Source organism: Salvelinus namaycush, chromosome 23, assembly GCF_016432855.1.
Source record: "Salvelinus namaycush isolate Seneca chromosome 23, SaNama_1.0, whole genome shotgun sequence".
NCBI lineage: Eukaryota > Metazoa > Chordata > Actinopteri > Salmoniformes > Salmonidae > Salvelinus > Salvelinus namaycush.
In genome coordinates, this window is record NC_052329.1 from 27,484,440 (window position 1) to 27,503,863 (window position 19,424).

General features: G+C 39.2%; 1 protein-coding gene and 1 pseudogene across 1 annotated transcript; both read right to left on the reverse strand.

Annotated features, from left to right (window-relative positions):
- Window positions 1-185: 185 nt before the first annotated feature.
- On the reverse strand, window positions 186-9,081 carry LOC120018596 (olfactory receptor 2G6-like). The gene is made up of 2 exons (XM_038961806.1): window positions 9,077-9,081; window positions 186-1,143 (listed from the first exon to the last, which is right to left on the reverse strand). Exons 1-2 carry the CDS (start codon window positions 9,079-9,081, stop codon window positions 186-188), a joined length of 963 nt encoding a protein of 320 aa, XP_038817734.1.
- Window positions 9,082-17,231: 8,150 nt separating this feature from the next.
- Window positions 17,232-18,512, reverse strand: LOC120018597 (annotated as a pseudogene).
- Between the last annotated feature and the right edge of the window lie 912 nt (window positions 18,513-19,424).

Consider the following 19,424-nt stretch of genomic DNA (forward strand, 5'->3'; position numbering starts at 1 on the left):
AAACTGTTCCACGAATATGTGCCTATGAAAATCATAACTGTCTCACAGGTTGGTAGAAATGGTAAGATGTGTCTATATATGGAAAAAGAAATGTTTTAAAATTTAGACAAATCGATTGGTTGAAAGAAAAGACTACTCTTGGCTTCTGATATAAAGCAGTTTCCCTGTTGTGTAAGATCATGTAACTAACATCTCATATCAATGATTTTATGTGCATTACACTTTCTAAAAACTGCCCTTCGAATCTGCTGGAGGTTAAGTCCATATATGAGAGGGTTTAAGACAGGTGGTATAACAAGGAATTGTACAGCCATTGCATTACGCATATTTATCGTACTATTTACATTATTCCACCCTTGCAAATTGTCAAACAGGATCACTGTGACGAAAATAAATATTGTTATTAAATGTGGCACACACGTCTGTGTGAACTTAATTCTTCCCTTAGCTGACTTTACACAAGTCCTTACAATCTGACCGTAAGAAAATACAATGAAAAGTATCTGTAAAACATTAATCACTATTACAAATTTGTTCAAGTTCTGATTGATGGTAATGGGTAAACATGCATGTTTCAGTATAGACGGAATATCACAGAAGATCTTATCAATGTGAGATCCACACAAAGGAAGTCTGACGGCTAAACTAAGTGCTATGAGTGCTATAAATAAAGGACAACACCAAGAAAATAAGAGTAACTTTCTAACAGTTAAAGTTGTCACAATGGTATGGTATAGTAGTGGTCTGCATATTGCCACATACCTGTCGTAAGACATCACTGTTAGAGTAGAAACTTCACACATGACAGATGTGTATATGACATAGGCTTGAGTGAAACATCCACCATAAGATATCACCTGAACATCTGACTGAAGGTCCAGTAACAACTTGGGGTAGAAACCAGCAGTTCCATACAATCCATTGACACATAAACTACACAGAAAGATATACATGGGCTCATGGAGGCCTTTCTCCTGAATGATTGTTATGATCAGAGTCAGATTCACAGTGATGATGAGAAGGTATGTGATAAGAGACAAGATAAAATAGACCGATTTGTTGTTAAATGTCTCTTGTAAGCCAAAGAGATAAAATAACTTTACTTGGGTTGAGTTCTTCATAACTTTTGTTAATTTTCTTCCTCTGGTCAATGCAGCAATTCTTAGTCCTTTCAAGGCTTGATTGTGTATGGATGTGAATGAATTCAAGTGTGAATCATTTGATTCTGTTTAGGCTCAGACTAAACACAATACTTTTAACAAAACAAATTCACTTCCTCGATCAAACTCTTATTTTAAAAAAAAGATCCCGATAATATCTGTACATTATCAGACTTCTGAGGTCTGAAAGAAATGATGAAACTTGTGTCCATGAAATGTCTTCTTGCTTGACAGAGGGATACTGCTTCATTAACTTGTCCTGGTAGCCTCTAAATATACCATAGTGTATGATCACATGGGATTGTAGTTTCAGCGTCACCATGTAACCACTCCATAGAGATGGATCTATATTGAGTTTATGACAAGCAACTAATTGGATTATATGTACTCTATTTATGTATTAACCCAGCAAACAGCGGCTGTCCTAAGGACATTCGGCAACGTTCCCATTAGGTCCATTTTAGGCAGCGTTTCCCAAACTGTCCTGGGAACCCTAAGTGGTGCACAAGCATCTTTTTGCCCTAGCACTACATAGCTGATTCAAATAATCAAAGCTTGATGATTAGTTGATTATTTGAATCAGCTGTGTAGTGCAGGGCAAAAAACTAAACGTTCACCCCTTGGGGTCACCTGGTCAAAGTTTGGGAAATGCTGCTTTAAGGGTTTCAGCGAGACGTTATCCCACTGATGTTCTGAGAACATTAAAGGAACATTAAAGCATGACACTAACCTCAGGACCATAAGAGGGCGTTCAGTACAGATACCAGTTTGGTTACAGTATAACGTTATGATAAGATATACTGAACAAAAATGTAAACGTAACATGCATCAATTTAAAATATTTTACCTAGTTACAGTTCATATAAGGAAATCAGTCAATTGAAATAAATGAATTAGGCCCTAATCTATGGATTTCACATGACTGGGAATACAGATATGAATCTGTTGGTCACAGATACAGTACCTTAAAAAAAGATAGGGGTGTGGCTCAGAAAACCAGTCAGTATTTGGTGTGACTTCTATTTGCCTCATCCAGGGCCGACACATCTCCTTCGCATAGAGTTGATCAGGCTGTTGACTGTGGAATATTTTCCCACTCTTCTTCAACGACTGTGCAAAGTTGCTGGATATTGGCTGGAAGTAGGTACACTGTCGTACCCATCAATCCAGATTATCCCAAACATGCCTGGTGAGTATGCAGACCATGGGAGAACTTGAACATTTTCAGCTTCCAGAAACGGTGTCCAGATCCTTGCAACATGGGTCTGTGCATGATCATGCTAAAACATGAGGTGATTGTGTTCGTGGTCCATAGCTTATGCCCATACCATAACCCCACCACCACCACCACCACCGTGTTCACAACGTTGACATCAGCAAACCGCTCTTCCACACGATGCCATACATGTGGTCTGCAGATGTGAGGTCGGTTGGACCTAGGCTACCGTTCAAAGAAAAAGCCATATCTCAGACTGGCCAATAAAGAGTAAAGATTAAGATGGGCAAAAGAACACAGACACTGGACAGAGGAACTCTGCCTAGAAGGCCAGCATCCCGGAGTCGCCTCTTCACTGTTGACATTGAGACTGTTGTTTGGCGGGTACTATGTAATGAAGCTGCCAGCTGAGGACTTGTGAGGCGTCTATTTCTCAAATTAGACACTCTAATGTACTTGTCCTCTTGCTCAGTTGTGCACCGTGGCCTCCCACTCCTCTTTCTATTCTGGTTAGAGACAGTTTGCGCTGTTCTGTGAAGGGAGTAGTACACAGCGTTGTACGAGATCTTCAGTTTCTTGGCAATTTCTCGCATGGAATAGCCTTAATTTCTCAGAACAAGAATAGACTGACGAGTTTCAGAAGAAAGTTATTTGTTTCTGGCCATTTTGAGCCTGTAATCGAACCCACAAATGCTGATGCTCCAGATACTCAACTAGTCTAAAGAAGGCCAGTTTTATTGCTTCTCTAATCAGAACAACAGTTTTCAGCTGTGCTAACATAATTTCAAAAGGGTTTTCTAATGATCAATTAGCCTTTTAAAATGATCAACTTGGATTAGCTAACATAACGTGCCATTGAAACACAGGAGTGATGGTTGCTGATAATGGGCCTCTGTACGCCTATGTAGATATTCCATAAAAAATCAGCTGTTTCCAGCTACAATAGTCATTTACAACATTAACAATGTCAACACTGTATTTATGATCAATTTGATGTTATTTTAATGGACAAAAAATTTGCTTTTCTTTCAAAAATAAGGACATTTCTAAGTGACCCCAAACTTTTACATAATAGAATTGAAAATTGGTAGACATTATTAGAAAGTAAATTAATGAAATTACATGTAGTCTCCTATCTTAATGTATGGCCTTTCTCTTGCATTTCAAAGATTATGAAAAAAAATGTAAACGCATGTTTTTTGTTTGTATTATCTTTTACCAGATCTAATGTGTTATATTCTCCTACATTCATTTTACATTTCCAAAAAGATCAAAGTGTTTTCTTTCAACTGGTATCTATAATATGCATATCCTTGCTTCAGGTACTGAGCTACAGGCAGTTAGATTTGCGTATGTCATTTTAGGCGAAAATTGAAAAAAGGGTCCGATCCTTAAACACTTTCTGTTTTGTCTCTTTTCACCACTTTAAAATATTTATAGAATTCTCACATATGAGTATATGTTAGGAAATATTGTACAAGCCAAAGAAATCACAGTTAAAACAAGACCCCATATTATATTTTTGTGTAATATTTGAACAGACAAGCTTGACTACCGAGTAGTTGTCACAATACACTCTGTCTATAACATTACCACACAATTGCAGTTGCAAACTCAGGGAGATAGGGATGACGTCCATGCAAAAATAATACAACCAGGACAGCCATTCATTATTTTAGGTTTCATAATATTGTTATACAGTAGAGTGGTGGTACTCCAACCTTTTCACTCGGGCCTCCCTTCATCATTGGGGAAAATGTCTTATGTGTGTTCATGTGATATCTGGTGACTCAAACATTACAACAAAATCAATGGGCTAAAAACTTAGCTCAAAAACGTTAGCTGACATGAGCTAGTTGATCTGGACATTTCTGACAAGTTACAGTTAAATAGCTCTCTAAGGTCTGCAATGACTAACATGACAAGCAGAAAACTGCTTATGCATTACCCAATTTCGAAATTGCACCTTGTGCATTCTACTATTACAACTTTCAAGAGTAATTTGAAAGATCGACTGAGTTCCTTAAAACCTTTTCTCAATAGGGGGTGCTGTTTTCACTTTGTAAAAATTTCGTTCCCAAATTAAACTGCCTCGTACTCAATTCTTGCTCGTACAATATGCATATTATTATTACTATTGGATAGAAAACACTCTCTAGTTTCTAAAACCGTTTGAATTATATCTGTGAGTAAAACAGAACTCAAGTTGGAGCAATTTTCCTGTGAGGAAGTGAGAAATCTGAAATCAGGCAGGCTGTTCTGAGGTCAGTTTATTAATTTGCATGTCTTCTATTGGTCGAGATGCACTGCATACGCCTTCCCCTAGATGTCAGCAAATAGTGAGAATTGGAATGGAGTTGCTAGGCAGATCTGAGGCCATATAAAGGGTCTGGGAACGTGGGGTCTAGTCTTTTCTTCATTCGCCATGACGCAAGACAGACCTCAGGATTGCGTTCTGGAAAGCTCCCGTTATAGGCCTTAGATATATCCGGCTCTGATTTTATTCGATGTAGGTGTTAAAGACATCATAATGTTGTTATTTTAAATCGAGTTATATCAGTTTATATCAGTATATTGCGATTTTCGGATATTTCTTAGTGCTGCGTTATAGTGAGTTGGACACGTCTTCGCCACATGGCTAATGTTTACTGCTAATTCCAAAGTTGAAGGCGACAATCTACAACCGAGCAACGATTCCTCTGGACAAAGGACAACTTGCCCAAGATTCTGATGGGAGCTCATCAAAAAGTAAGAAGTATTTATGCTGTTAATTCGTTGTTCTGTTGAAAAATGTGAAACTACTATTCCGCCATTAATTTCGGTGCGGTCTCGCTTTAACGCACGCTGTATGTCGTAGTAACGTTAATTTAAAAAATCTAACACAGCGGTTGCATTAACTTCTTGCCACTATAGGGGGTGCTGTTTCGCATTAGCATAATTTGCTCTACAGATTAAACTGCCTAGTACTCAATTCTTGCTCGTACAATATGCATATTATTGTTATTATTGGATAGAAAACACTCTCTAGTTTCTATAGCCGTTTGAATTATGTCTCTGAGTGAAACAGAACTCATTCTACAGCACTTTTCCTCCCAGTGAGTGAGATTTCAGAAATCTTGGCCTCTGGTTCCAGGTCAGTTTTAAAGTCCCTGTAAATCCTATGAGGATACAAACACTGCCCACGCCTTCCTCTAGATGTCAGTAAGTGGTGACAATTTGAATGGAGTCGATTGCGCAATCAGGGCCTGTATAAAACGCCAAAGACCGGATGTACCGTTCTTTTGCTCCCTGCGCCTGACGCACGATGGATGTTGGACCCGCTCTCTTTCCAAGCTGTTGTTTAGCCAGTAATATATCGCCGGTCATGTTTTTACTCGTTATAGGTGTTAAAAACATCATAAGGTAGTTAATTTAAACCGTTTTATAGCCATTTATATCCGTTTAGTGCGATTGAGGCATTTCTATGTGATGCACTTTGAAGCGCCGGGCACGTTTCGGGGTCCCGGTCGAACGTTAGTGGGCATTTCGACGGACAGAGGACATCTTTCGACCAAAAGAAGATTAGACCCAAGAAAGGATACATTGCCCAAGATTCTGATGGAAGATCACCTCATAGTAAGAAATATTTAAGATGATAAATCGTTGTTCTGTCGAAAATTTTTAAACGCATATTCCGCCATTTTGTTTGGTATAGCTTCGCTTGGCGAACCCTGTATTGCACAGTAAGGATAATTTTAGAAATGTAATTCAGCGATTGCATTAAGAACTAATTTGTCTTTCGATAGCTGTCCAACTTATATTTTTTTAGTCAAGTTTATGAATAGTTATCCATGAGACAAGATCACTGTGAAAGATGGCGCCCGACATTTTCAGGCTAGTTTTGCTAGTATTGTCATTGTATAACCACGTTTTTTTGTGGCTAAATATGCACATTTTCGAACAAACTCTATATGTATGTTGTAATATGATGTTACAGGAGTGTCATCGGAAGAATTCTGAGAAGGTTAGTGAAAAAATTAATATATTTTGGCGATGATAACGATATCGCTCTCTTTGGCTTGAATCAATGCTCGGGTAACGTTTGCATATGTGGTATGCTAATATAACGATTTATTGTGTTTTCGCTGTAAAACACTTAGAAAATCTGAAATATTGTCTGAATTCACAAGATCTGTGTCTTTCCATTGCTGTGAGCTGTGTATTTTTAAGAAATGTTTTATGATTAGTAATTAGGTAATACACGTTGCTCTCTGTATTTATTCTAGTCGAGTTGTGATGGTGGGTGCAATTGTAAACTATGATTTATACCTGAAATATGCACATTTTTCTAACAAAACCTATCCTATACAATAAATATGTTATCAGACTGTCATCTGATGAGGTTTTTTCTTGGTTAGTGGCTATCAATATCTTTATTTGGCCGAATTGGTGATAGCACCTGATGGAGTAAGAAACTGATGGAGTTAGAAAAGTGGTGTCTTTTGCTAACGGGGTTAGCTAATAGATTTACATATTTTGTCTTCCCTGTAAAACATTTTAAAAATCTGAAATGGTGGCTTTATTCACAAGATCTGTATCTTTCATTTGGTGTCTTGGACTTGTGATTTAATGATATTTAGATGCTACTATTTAATTGTGACGCTATGCTAGCGATGCTAATCAGTGTGGGGGGGGTGGGGGGTGATCCCGGATCCGGGGTTGAGGTTCGGTAAAAGTTAAGAACTAATGTATCTTTCATTTGCTGTCCAACCTGTATTTTTTAGTCAAGTTTATGATAAGTTACTGATTAGATTAGGTGCCTCTCCCAAGATTTCTCCCGACATTTTGTTTGCATTTTGGCTACTATTCATATTGTATAACCACGATTTGTGCCGCTAAATATGCACATTTTCGAACAAACTCTATATGTATTGTGTAATATGATGTTATAGGACTGTCATCTGAAGAAGTTTGAGAAGGTTAGTGAAAAAATTAATATCTTTTGCTGGTTTATTCGTTATCGCTATTGTTGGCTTGAATCAATGCTGTTGTGTGGTTGGCTATTGTAGTAAGCTAATATAATGCTATATTGTGTTTTCGCTGTAAAACACTTAAAAAATCTGAAATATTGGCTGGATTCACAAGATCTTTGTCTTTCATTTGCTGTACGCTGTGTATTTTTCATAAATGTTTTATGATGAGTATTTAGGTAATTCACGTTGGTCTCTGTAGTTATTCTAGTTGCATTGGTGAGAGTTGTGATGGTGGCTGCAATGTAAAACTATGATTTATACCTGAAATATGCACATTTTTCTAACAAAACATATGCTATACAATAAATATGTTATCAGACTGTCATCTGATGAAGTTGTTTCTTGGTTAGTGACTATTTATATCTTTATTTGGTCGAAATTGTGATAGCTACCTATGCAGGAAAAAAATGGTGGGAAAAAAAAGTTGTGTCTTTTGCTATCGTGGTTAGCTAATAGAAATACATATTGTGTCTTCCCTGTAAAACATTTTAAAAATCAGAAATGATGGCTGGATTCACAAGATGTGTATCTTTCATCTGGTGTCTTGGACTTGTGATTTAATGATATTTAGATGCTAGTATTTACTTGTGACGCTATGCTAGGCTATGCTAGTCAGCTTTTTTACTGATGGGGGTGCTCCCGGATCCGGGATTGTGACCAAGTAGAAGTTAAAATATTGTTTATTACATTCAAATGCTAAATAATAAATTGATTACATGTCAAGTATGCTAAACACAAAATGTAGACAGGCCATTTTGGTTTGTCGATGTGTTCAGAGAGTCCCTGGTTAAAGCCCAGGTTGGGGCAAGGTGAGGGACGGAAGCAACACTGTTACACATGGCCAGAGTGACATTCCTAAATAAAAAATAGTAGATTGGTAGGATAGTACAGCACATCAGAAGAATAGACATCCTTAATGTTATGTTATTGAACAGGCTGTGTAAGTGGCCAATGATCATGTGAAAACAAATATGTGTGGGGACCCTCTAGCCTGGTAATTTACACTGTAGAAGAAGTATGTGACATCCCCAATGTGCTGGGCAGGCAAATCTATCAGATCAGAAGGCCAGCGCAGACCGTCACCGCTCTGTCCGCTCCATACTCGATTCGATGCGTCGGGCGAGGGGCCTTCAGTACCTCGTGGACTGGGAGGGGTATGGTCCGGAGGAGAGATGCTGGGTCCCGGTGGAGGACGTTTTGGAACCTTCTATGCTGCGGGAGTTCCACTGTCTTCATCCGGATTGCCCTGCACCTCGCCCTCCGGGTCGTCCCCGATTCCGGTGTCGGCGCGCTGCTGGAGTCGCGCGTCAAGTGGGGGGTGGGGTACTGTCACGACTTCTGCCGAAGTCGGTCCCTCTCCTTGTTCGGGTGGCGTTCGGTGGTCAACGTCACCGGTCTTCTAGCCATCGCCGCTCCACTTTTCATTTTCCATTTGTTTTGTCTTGTTTTCCCGCACACCTGGTTCACATTTCCTCATCAGACTAAATGTATATTACCCTCTGTTTCCCCCATGTCTTTGTGTGGAATTGTTCTTTGTGTAGGGTGTTACGCTACAGGCTGGCTTGCGCTAGGTTTGTTTCAAACCTAGGTTTGTTTGTTTTGTTTAATCCGGTTCATATTATAAAGTTCTCCTGTTATCACCCATCTCTGCTCTCCATCGCCTGACTTCCCGGCAACCAGTCACTCACCCCATTACACCCCACAAGTGTCAGTGGACTCGTCTGAAGTCGGTACATTCAATGTGCCAACTTCTGTTTTAGCGTCACCGGTACTGGGTTTAAAAAATGAATGGAAGCGGTTTTGTGCCTACCCCAAGAAAGGGGTTAATTATGTTATTTAAAAAAAGTTTTTTCCTGAGCTTCCTTATATCTCCTAGATATAGGATAGATACTTCAAAATCTTATTCCTTATGATTTATATTTAGACTCTCTTTTTTCCATTTATGAATGTGTTTCTATGGGATTTTGGTACAAAAGGCCAAATTCTATATTTTATCAAATCATTATTTTATATATTTTTGTTGTTACCTAAAGGGGTAATAACATTCTAAATCAAATAGCTAAATGATCCATGGTATGACCATATTAAAACAATTCCATATGTCAGCTTATGAATTCAAGAAGTTTGGAACCACCAAGACTACTCATAGAGCTAACCGCCTGGCCAAACTGAGCAATCGTGGGATGGTCACGCTGACAGAGCTCCAGAGTTCCACTGTGGAGATGGGAGAAACTTCCAGAAGGACAACCATCTCTGCAGCACTCCACCAATCAGGCCTTTATGGTAGAGCGGCCAGTCGGAAGCAACTCCTCAGTAAAAGGCACATGACAGCCTGCTTCGAGATTGCCAGAACGCACCTAAAGGACACTCAGACCAAGAGAAAAAAGATTCTCTGGTCTGATGAAACCAGGATTTAACTCTTTGACCTGAATGCTAAGCGCCACATCTGGAAGAAACCTGGCACCATCCCTATGGTGAAGCGTGGTGGTGGCAATATCATGCTGTATGGATGTTTTTCAGTGGCATGTACTGGGAGAATAGTTAGGATCGAGGGAAAGATGAACGGGGCAAAGTACAGAGAGATCCTTAATAAAAACCTGCTCCAGAGCACTCAGGACCTCAGACTGGGGCAAAGGTTCACCTTCCAACAGGACAATGACCCTAAGCACACAGCCAAGACAACGCAGGAGTCGCTTTGGAACAAGGCTCTGAATGTCCTTGAGTGGCACAGCCAGAGCCCCGACTTTAACCCGAATGAACATCTCTGGACAGACCTGAAAATAGCAGTGGCGTCATACTCAAGAAGATTCAAGGCTGTAATCGCTGCCAAAGGTGCTTCAACAAAGTACTGAGTAAAGGGTCAGAATACCTATGTAAATGTGATATTTCTGTTTTTTAAATATATATTTGCAAAAAATCTAAGAACCTGTTTTCGCTTTGACATTATGGGGTATTGTGTGTAAATTGATGAGGGAAAAAAACAATTTAATTTTAGAATAAGGCTGTAACGTAACAACATTTGAAAAAAGTCAAGGGGGCTGAATACGTACCGAAAGCACTGTATGTCCTGAATAGAAAAGCATTATGTTTGGGGCAAATGCAACACATCACTGATTACTATGGTGTCAAATCTGATCCAAAAGTACAACGGGCGTGAGATGGTGTGCACAAGCAAGATGAAACATCATTGCGTGAGCAAACACTTGAGTCGAGAGAGGATGAGGCCAGTCCGGTGCTCACAAATTAAACTTGAGAGCTTGTGAGTGTGACTGCCTCTGCAACGCAATGCTGCAAGGCAAACACAGCATTTCATTGGAAATGAATGTAATTCTGGTGTACCAAAATGCAATGACGCTGTTGGTGTGATCGAAGCCTAAGCGAGCACAACAGAATATCCGCATGCAGTAAAATAATTTGAGAGCAGAGAATTTTGTGAGTTGGAAGAAATACTTACTACATGTCAGGACTCAGAAATTATGCACTCTCGCAAATACGCTGCGTCCCAAAAAATCCAGTTAACTATAATTTTATAACAGGGGGAGATTCTAGCCAATGAACATAACCTGTAGCAGTTTACTGAAACGCAATTGGTCAGGTTATTTGGACCAATAACGGCTTGACCGCCCTCTAACTGGATTTTTGACCATAGAGATGAAAGGGGAAAGTGAAAGGCGAATGATAATAAAGAGGTAAGTTCAACAGTTTTTCAGTAGACCAACTAGCTGACCAACTAGCTAGCTAATCAACTATGATTTCAATATTATCTTCTGTTATTAAAGCAGGTTATTGATGAGGAAAGCTAGGTTAATGTGAGCTAGCTAGGATGCTAACTAGCTAACGTTAGCTAGCTAGCTTGCTAACATTTAACCATAATGGTTTAACCAAAGCCAGGGTGGTTTCGTTTTCAATACTGTCTTTGGTTTAACTAAGAGCATTGTACTTCAGCCAAGGAGGGGTTTAGTAGAGAAGGAGGACTTGGAAGACCAGCATGACTGGGTGGCAGAAGAGGGGGGAGAGGCAGGATGAGAACAGACAGGGAAGTCCATCACTGGGGAAGAGGTAAGTGATTAGGAAGAGGGAACCAAGAGAGGTCAGGCTCTGAACCAAATAATTAGCAATATTGTAAACCACTAACCGCATACTTTGAGATACAATCTGATTGAAATAACGATTTTGATAACTTTTACTCTGTCAGTTTTTGTGCAGTTAAAATAAACGAGAACTACCTTAAACCATTTCTCTCTCTCCATCCATTTTTCCATGCAAGTCCACTGTCACGAATACGCGGTGGTGAAGTTGTTCTCTGATCATCTGTCAGAGACAGGAGATACAGGAGTCCATTCTGTACCTTGGCTCTCCTCTTTGCAAAGCACTTCCTGCAGGTAACCATGACATCACCCCGTAACTTAATCCTTAGTGGTACTGAGAGTTCCTCTAATTTCTTTGACACTGTATAAAGGCATTGTGCAAAGGACATTTGTCACGTAGAGAAGATGATGACCAGCTGCTTTCTATTGGTTGGAAAGATAGTTCTAATGAATGTGATAGTCATTGCTAAACAATATGAGTAGTGAAGCTAAAGGATGAAATTAAAACCTATTGGAGGATAGCTCTCCACAAGGTGGGTTGGGCATGAAATGACAGCATGCTGTTTAATACTGAGCCATGCTGACTGACAAGTGGCGTGGATTGGTACAGGGCAATTCCCCCTGATAACAGAGTGATGCAGAGACTCAGATTTTTCACTTTCAAATACACTGAACAAAAATATAAATGTAACATGTAATGTGTTGGTCCCATGTTTCATGAGCTGAAATAAAATATCCCAGAAATATTCCATACATTTTCAATATGTATTTATGTCAAATTTTGTGGCCAAATTTGTTTACATCCCTGTTAGTGAGCATTTCTCACATGCCAATATAATCCATCCACCTGACAGGTGTGGCATATCAAGAAACTGATCATTATGCAGGTGCACCTTGTGCTGGGAACAATAAAAGACCACTCTAAAACGTACAGTGTTGTCCCACAACACAATGCCACAGATGTTTCAAGTTTTGAGGGAGCGTGCAATTGGCATGGTGACTGCAGGAATGTCCACCAGCGCTGTTGCCAGATAATTGAATGTTAATTTCTCTACCACCATCTACCAATTTCTCTGCCTCTAACACTGTTTTAGAGAATTTAGCAGTACGTCCAACAGACCTCACAACTCCAAGACCACGTGTAACCACGCCAGCCCAGGACCTCCACATCCGGCTACTTCACCTGCGGGATCGTCTGAGACCAGCCACCCGGAAAGCTGATGAAACTGTGGGTTTACACAATTTTTGCACAAACTGTCAGAAAACGTCTCAGGAGAGCTCATCTGCGTGTGCGTAGTGCTCACCAGGGTCTTACCTGACTGCAGTTCAGCGTCGTAACTGACTTCAGTGGGCAAATGCTTATCTTCGATGGCCACTGGCATGCTGGAGAAGTCTGCTCTTCACAGACGAATCCCGGTTTCAACTGCACCGGGCAGATTGCAGACAGCGTGTTTGGCGTCATGTGGGTGAGTGGTTTGCGGATGTCAAAGTTGTGAACAGAGTTCCCCATGGTGAAGGTAAAGTTATGGTATGGACAGGCATAAGCTACGGACCACGAACATTATTTTATTTTATCAATGCCAATTTCAATGCACAGAGATACCATGAGATCTCATTGTCATGCCATTCATCCGCCGCCACACCTCATGTTTCAGCATGATAATGCACAGCTCCATGTCACAAGGATCTGTACATACAGAAGTCGGAAGTTTACATACACTTAGGCTGGAGTCATTAAAACTTGCTTTTCAACCACTCCACAAATGTCTTGCTAACAAACTATAGTTTTGGCAAGTCGGTTAGGACATCTACTTTGTGCATGACACAAGTCATTTTTCCAGCAATTGTTTAAAGACAGATTATTTTACTTATAATTCACTGTATCACAATTCCAGTGGGTCAGACGTTTACATACATTAAGTTGACTGTGCCTTTAAACAGCTTGGAACATTCCAGACAATGATGTCATGGCTTTAGAAGCTTCTGATAGGCTAATTGACATCATTTGAGTCAATTGGAGGTGTACCTGTGGATGTATTTCAAGGCCTACCTTCAAACTCAGTGCCTCTTTGCTTGACATCAAGGGAAAATCAAAAGAAATCAGCCAAGACCTCAGATAAAAATTTTAGAGCTCCACAAGTCTGTATTTTCGTTATTTTCTGTATATAAAAATCTATATACAGTGTGTGCAAATGGAGTAAGGATGTAAGGCACTAAATAGGCCATAGTAGCGAAGTAATTACAATTTAGCAAATTAACACTGAAGTGATAGATGTGCAGATGATGATGTGCAAGTAGAAATACTGGTGTGCAAAAGAGCAAAAAAGTAAATAAAACAATATGGGGATGAGGTAGGTAGTTGGGTGGGCTATTTACAGACGGGCTATGTACAGCTGCAGCGCAGGGTCCGGTAAGCTGCTCAGATAGCTGATGCTTAAAGTTAGTGAGGGAGATATAAATCTCCAACTTCAGCGATTTTTGCAATTCGTTCCAGTCACTGGCAGCAGAGAACTGGAAGGAAAGGCGGCCAAAGTGGGTGTTGGCTTTGGGGATGATCAGTGAGATATACCTGCTGGAGCGCGTACTACCGGTGGGTGTTGTTATGGTGACCAGTGAGCTGAGATAAGGCGGAGCTTTACGTAGCAAAGACTTATAGATGACCTAGAGCCAGTGGGTCTGGCGACGAATATGAGCGAGGGCCAGCCGACGAGAGCATACAGGTCGCAGTGGTGGGTGGTATATGGGGCTTTGGTGACAAAACGGATGGCACTGTGATAGACTGCATCCAGTTTGCTGAGTAGAGTGTTGGAGGCAATTTTGTAAATGACATCGCCGAAGTCGAGGATCGGTAGGATAGTCCGTTTTACGAGGGTATGTTTGGCAGTGTGAGTGAAGGAGGCTTTGTTGCGGAATAGGAAGCTGATTCTAGATTTAATTTTGGATTGGATAAGCTTAACTGTCTTGCTCTATGGCAGAAGAGCAGATTTTTCCACCTTACCGGCTTGGGGATTCGAATCAGCGACCTTTGTCACCCCAATTCTGAAAACTGTAAAACCAGTATGGTTCTAAAACAGAGCCTTGGGGAACACCATATTTAATTGGTGAATTATAAAGATCAGATACCTAAAATTACATAAAACATTCTCTCAGTGACAATACATGATACACTTTATGTAATTAATCATCTTTGGGCTACAGAGAAACTATGCCAAAATACCACATCTTTGTATTGTCAATTATAGCAACTTAAAAAACACAAAACACTTCACTAAATATTTAAAAAAGAAACAATCAAGTTATGTTTTAGGGTTAAGGGTTAGTACCTTTTTTCAAGCCTGGCTGGTTTAACATGATCCTAATGAAGATATACATAACAGGATTGAAAAGTGGTGGACATATTAGAAAATAAAATACTAAAAAGTGTAGGTGGAAGATGTGCAGTAACATATCTGCCTTGTATAATCACAAATAAATAGCCAAATGAGAAGTTCAGCAAAGAGGCTATATGTGGTATACAAGTGTTAAACACTTTCTGTTTAGTCTCTTTTGAAGACAAACATATTTCTAGAATTCTTACATATGAGTATATGGTAGGAAATATAGTACATGGCAAAGAAAGCACAGCTACAACAAGACCCCATATGATATTTTCGTGTAGTATTTTAACAAGCAAGCTTGACTACCGAGTCGTTGTCACAATACACTCTGTCTATAACATTAACACAAAATTACAGTCGCAAACTCAGGGAGATAGGGATGGTGTTGATGAAAAAATTATCAAACCAGGACAGCAGAATTAAGCCACAAATTATTTTAGGTTTCATAATATTGTTATACATAAAAGTGGTCGTTCCCCAACATTTTCACTCGGGCCCCCTCATCGTCTCATGTGTGTTCATGTGATATCTGGTGACGCAAACATTATAACAAAATCAATGGGCTAAAACATGTTAGCTGACATGAGCTAGTCGATCTGGACATTTCTGACAAGTCACAGTATAAATAGCAGTCTAAGGTCTGCAATGACTGACATGACATTAGGTAAACTGCACTACCCAATATCGAAATTGCACCTTGTGCATTCGTCTATTATAACTTTCAAGAGCAAGTTGAAAGCCCGACTGAGTTCCTTAAAACATTACTTCTTACATTCAAAGGAAAAGTAGTAAATTGATTACATGTAAAGCCGGGGGGGGGGGGGGGGGGCTGTACAAGTAGGCCGTCATTGTAAATAGGAATTTGTTCTTAACTGACTTGCCTAGTTAAATAAAGGTTAAATAAAAAAAAGTGATGACACTTATTGTCACTCCAGGCTATCCTAGGCCTACAGTACACTTTCAGGTCCTACACTCCCAGAGGCTATGACAGAAGGAGTGCGTCCCAAATGGCACTCTATTCCCTATATAGTGCACCACCTTTGACCAGAGGGCTCTGGTCAATATTGGGAATAGGGTACAATTTGGTGTGCAGTCCGTGCCTCTCCTTCAGCCCCTCAGGTCTCTACAGGTTAATAGCTGCATTAATTGGTTCCCAGGGAACGAGGTGATAGAGTGGACTAATGGCCTGGTACCTAATGACTCAAATAAACATGTTTATTATGTTCTTGTTATTGGCTTCTGCTTTCCCAATGTTAAGGTATACAGGGAGTAAAAAAAAAGATACTGGTGTTTTACACATCATTTTCATTGACAGAACTACAAAACTTTCTACAGCTTTTTACAGGATGAATGGAGTACATGACCAATGTGTGTTATACATACAATACATCATCATTACCCTTACTGTATTATTTTATTCAGTGGGTCAAACATATCTGCACAGTGACCTTAGAAAAACAAGATTGGTGTGTGGTTGTCCCATCTAGCTATTTTAAGATTAATGCACTAACTGTATGTTGCTCTGGATATGAGCGTCTGCTAAATGACTAAAATGTAAATGTGTATCTGGTCCTCCGATTTCTCAATTAAACTAAATACAGTATATTTGTTATTTTCAAATAATTATCTGGAGTTTGTTAGGACAGAATAAGAGCTACAAATTAGGCAACAGGTTCCTCTTGTGTCCCAGGTAGTTGACTTTCTGGTATGACTCAACACTTCTGAGGAATACCAAAGCTGTTAATCTGTCAGATAGCTGTCACACAGATATCATGTTACATAGAACAGTTGTCCCTCAGAAAACATGACATGCATCTAGATCTCAGGCAGAATATAGTTTGAGATCTGTATTTCCTTAGATTTCTCTCTCAAAATGTCAAACAATCCCCAAGCTTGTATGTACCCTACAGGGCTTATTTTCCATTAGCGATGTACAGTATGTAAGGGTGCCAGGTAAGGGTACCGTTTACATATTTACATCCAGTGTATCGATCCAGACAGTTTAGCATTTCTAGATTTGTTACATACTTAGATACAGCACCCTCTGGCTAAACTGTCAATTTAAATAAGGATTTCAAACTAATTAACTTCTGTTTTTCTTAATTAAATAATAATAATAATTTATAAAGTGTTTTTCACTATAAAATTGTAATCTCAAAGTGCAGAAAATAATAAATGTACTAAAAAACCAGTACAAAACATATATAACCAAATCATGAAAGCAACTATCAAAGTTTAGAAGGAAAGATAAACGCTTATAGAGATGAGTCTTAAGGCCTGCTTTAAAGGCCCCAACAGTCTGAGCAGCCCTGAGATTGTCAGGAAGGGAATTCCAAAGGCATGTTGCGTGGGAGCAAAAGAAACGTTCCACCATCGTGTTAATACAGGTCCTGCTGGCATGGAGCAGCTTGGCGTGGCTGAAATTTAGGGTACATGGAGGTTCATAGGGGAAGAGTAGGTCTTACAGGTAGGCGAGTCCGATTCCATTCAGGGATTTGTAGACAAGGAAGTGCATTTTAAAGTACATTCTTTGAGGGACAGATAGTCAATGGAGATCAGTAAGTGAATAAAAGGTAAATAACAATTATATACAAATCAGCAAATGTTTTAGAAGTCTGATTTTCACCATCCTCACCCCCATTCATTATTGCACCTATAAGTAAACAACACACAAGTCAACATAACAAAAATTGAACAATCATGACAGGAAAGGTCACACTAATGTTTAGCTTATGTTTTGGGTACAGACCTACAGGTAGAATGTTTTTACAAGCCTGTCTGATTTTAGCCATCCTAACTCCAAACACAATAGGATTTAAAAGTGGCTGGCACACCGATAAAATAGTGTGTACAAGTGGAAAAAGTTTCATAGGTCTATCAAATCTACTCTGGACCAGATTTAAGAACCAGCTGAAAGAGAAGTTGAGCAGGAAGGCCAGATGAGGAGTACAGGTGCTGAAAACTCTCTGTCTGGTCTCGATGGAAGATTTCAAACAAATAGTCACAATCTTAATATAAGAGAATACAATAGTAATTAAAGGTACAGGGACACTCATAACAATACTACAGAGTCCATAGATGTTATTAACTGACGTGTCTGAAGTTGAACAGGCAAGTTTTACTACCAGGTATTTGTCACAATACACTTTGTCTATAGACGTTTCCACACCATCACAAACGAATGGTTAAAGACAGTGTTTTGATGCTTTTAGCAAAAGTGTACAACCATCTTACACAAATTAAAATACACACCCTGTTGGGTGTCATTATGTTGTTATACTGTAGTGGATAACATATAGCAAGGTACCTGTCATAGGACATCGCTGCTGAATTCAAAAGTTCCATATGTGTATATGCAGAAGATTTGTAGGTAACAGCACACAGTGGAAACTGTATGGTCATCTGAAACCAAATGAGTCATGAGAGCAGGAAACAAACCAGTGCTACCATACAAGTCATTTACAAACAAACTGCACAGAAACAGATACATTGGATCATGAAGGCTTCTCTCCATACAAATAACCACAATAAGCACTGTGTTCACCATAACTATGGAGACGTATAAGACAGTTAATATAATGAAATAAAAGTACTTTAAGACACTAACTGTCACGATATCCAGCTAGTATAAATGATGTGAATTGTATTGAGTTCTCCATTTTCCTAATAGTACCTATAGAAGTATATAAACTTAAAAACAGGTTTTAAGTCTAAAAGAGGATGTAAGTCTAGATCACCTGGTATATTTCTCCAGACTGCCGTTGTGTGGACATACAGTAGGTCTACTGTATGTTCTCTAGATCACCTGGTATATTTCTCCAGACTGCCGTTGTGTGGACGTAGGTCTACTGTATGTTCTGTGTCAGTGGACTATTCCACACTAAACTACCATCACATCACTGACCTTTTAAAGGAAGAAAAACCCCCAGTATACAGCAGTGTGTTCACTTGAACTCCAATGACACAAAGAATTAAATTGTCATGGTGTGACTCTCAGCTTACTGTGGGGGGTTAGGTAAGTGCTTAGGCAAATGATTGGTTGATGGAGATTACTGACATGTCTGGGCAGGTGATTGACAAGGTTAACAATTCTGTGATTTTATTTGACCACGTGAAAAACAGCTGTGTAATTTAATAATACAGTATAGGTTAAATGGAATTGATCCATCAATGCTTAATCTTGAGAACACTACACAGAAAGATTGCTGAACCTTTTCCTAGCTTTTAGTTGTCCTGAATGGTTGATGCACTTTAGTTTTCTCAAGATTAAGTGTAGAACTTTATATCAACTACAAATGTATCAAAATACACGTTTTACATTTAATAAAAAAATATATACTATATTTCATAAATTGTTTTTCTCCCACTGTAAAATTAGTAAAATAAAATAAAAATATCTCCCAATATATACAAATATCTTGTTCTGTATTGCAATGACAATCTTTTGTGTTCTATCTCCATAGTTGATTGAATTTATAGCAGGTGAAATAATAAAAAAATACAGACAGTATCACCCCAAATTGGTGTGATATATGACTCAATATCAAATCTGCTGTGGAACAGCTCAAATG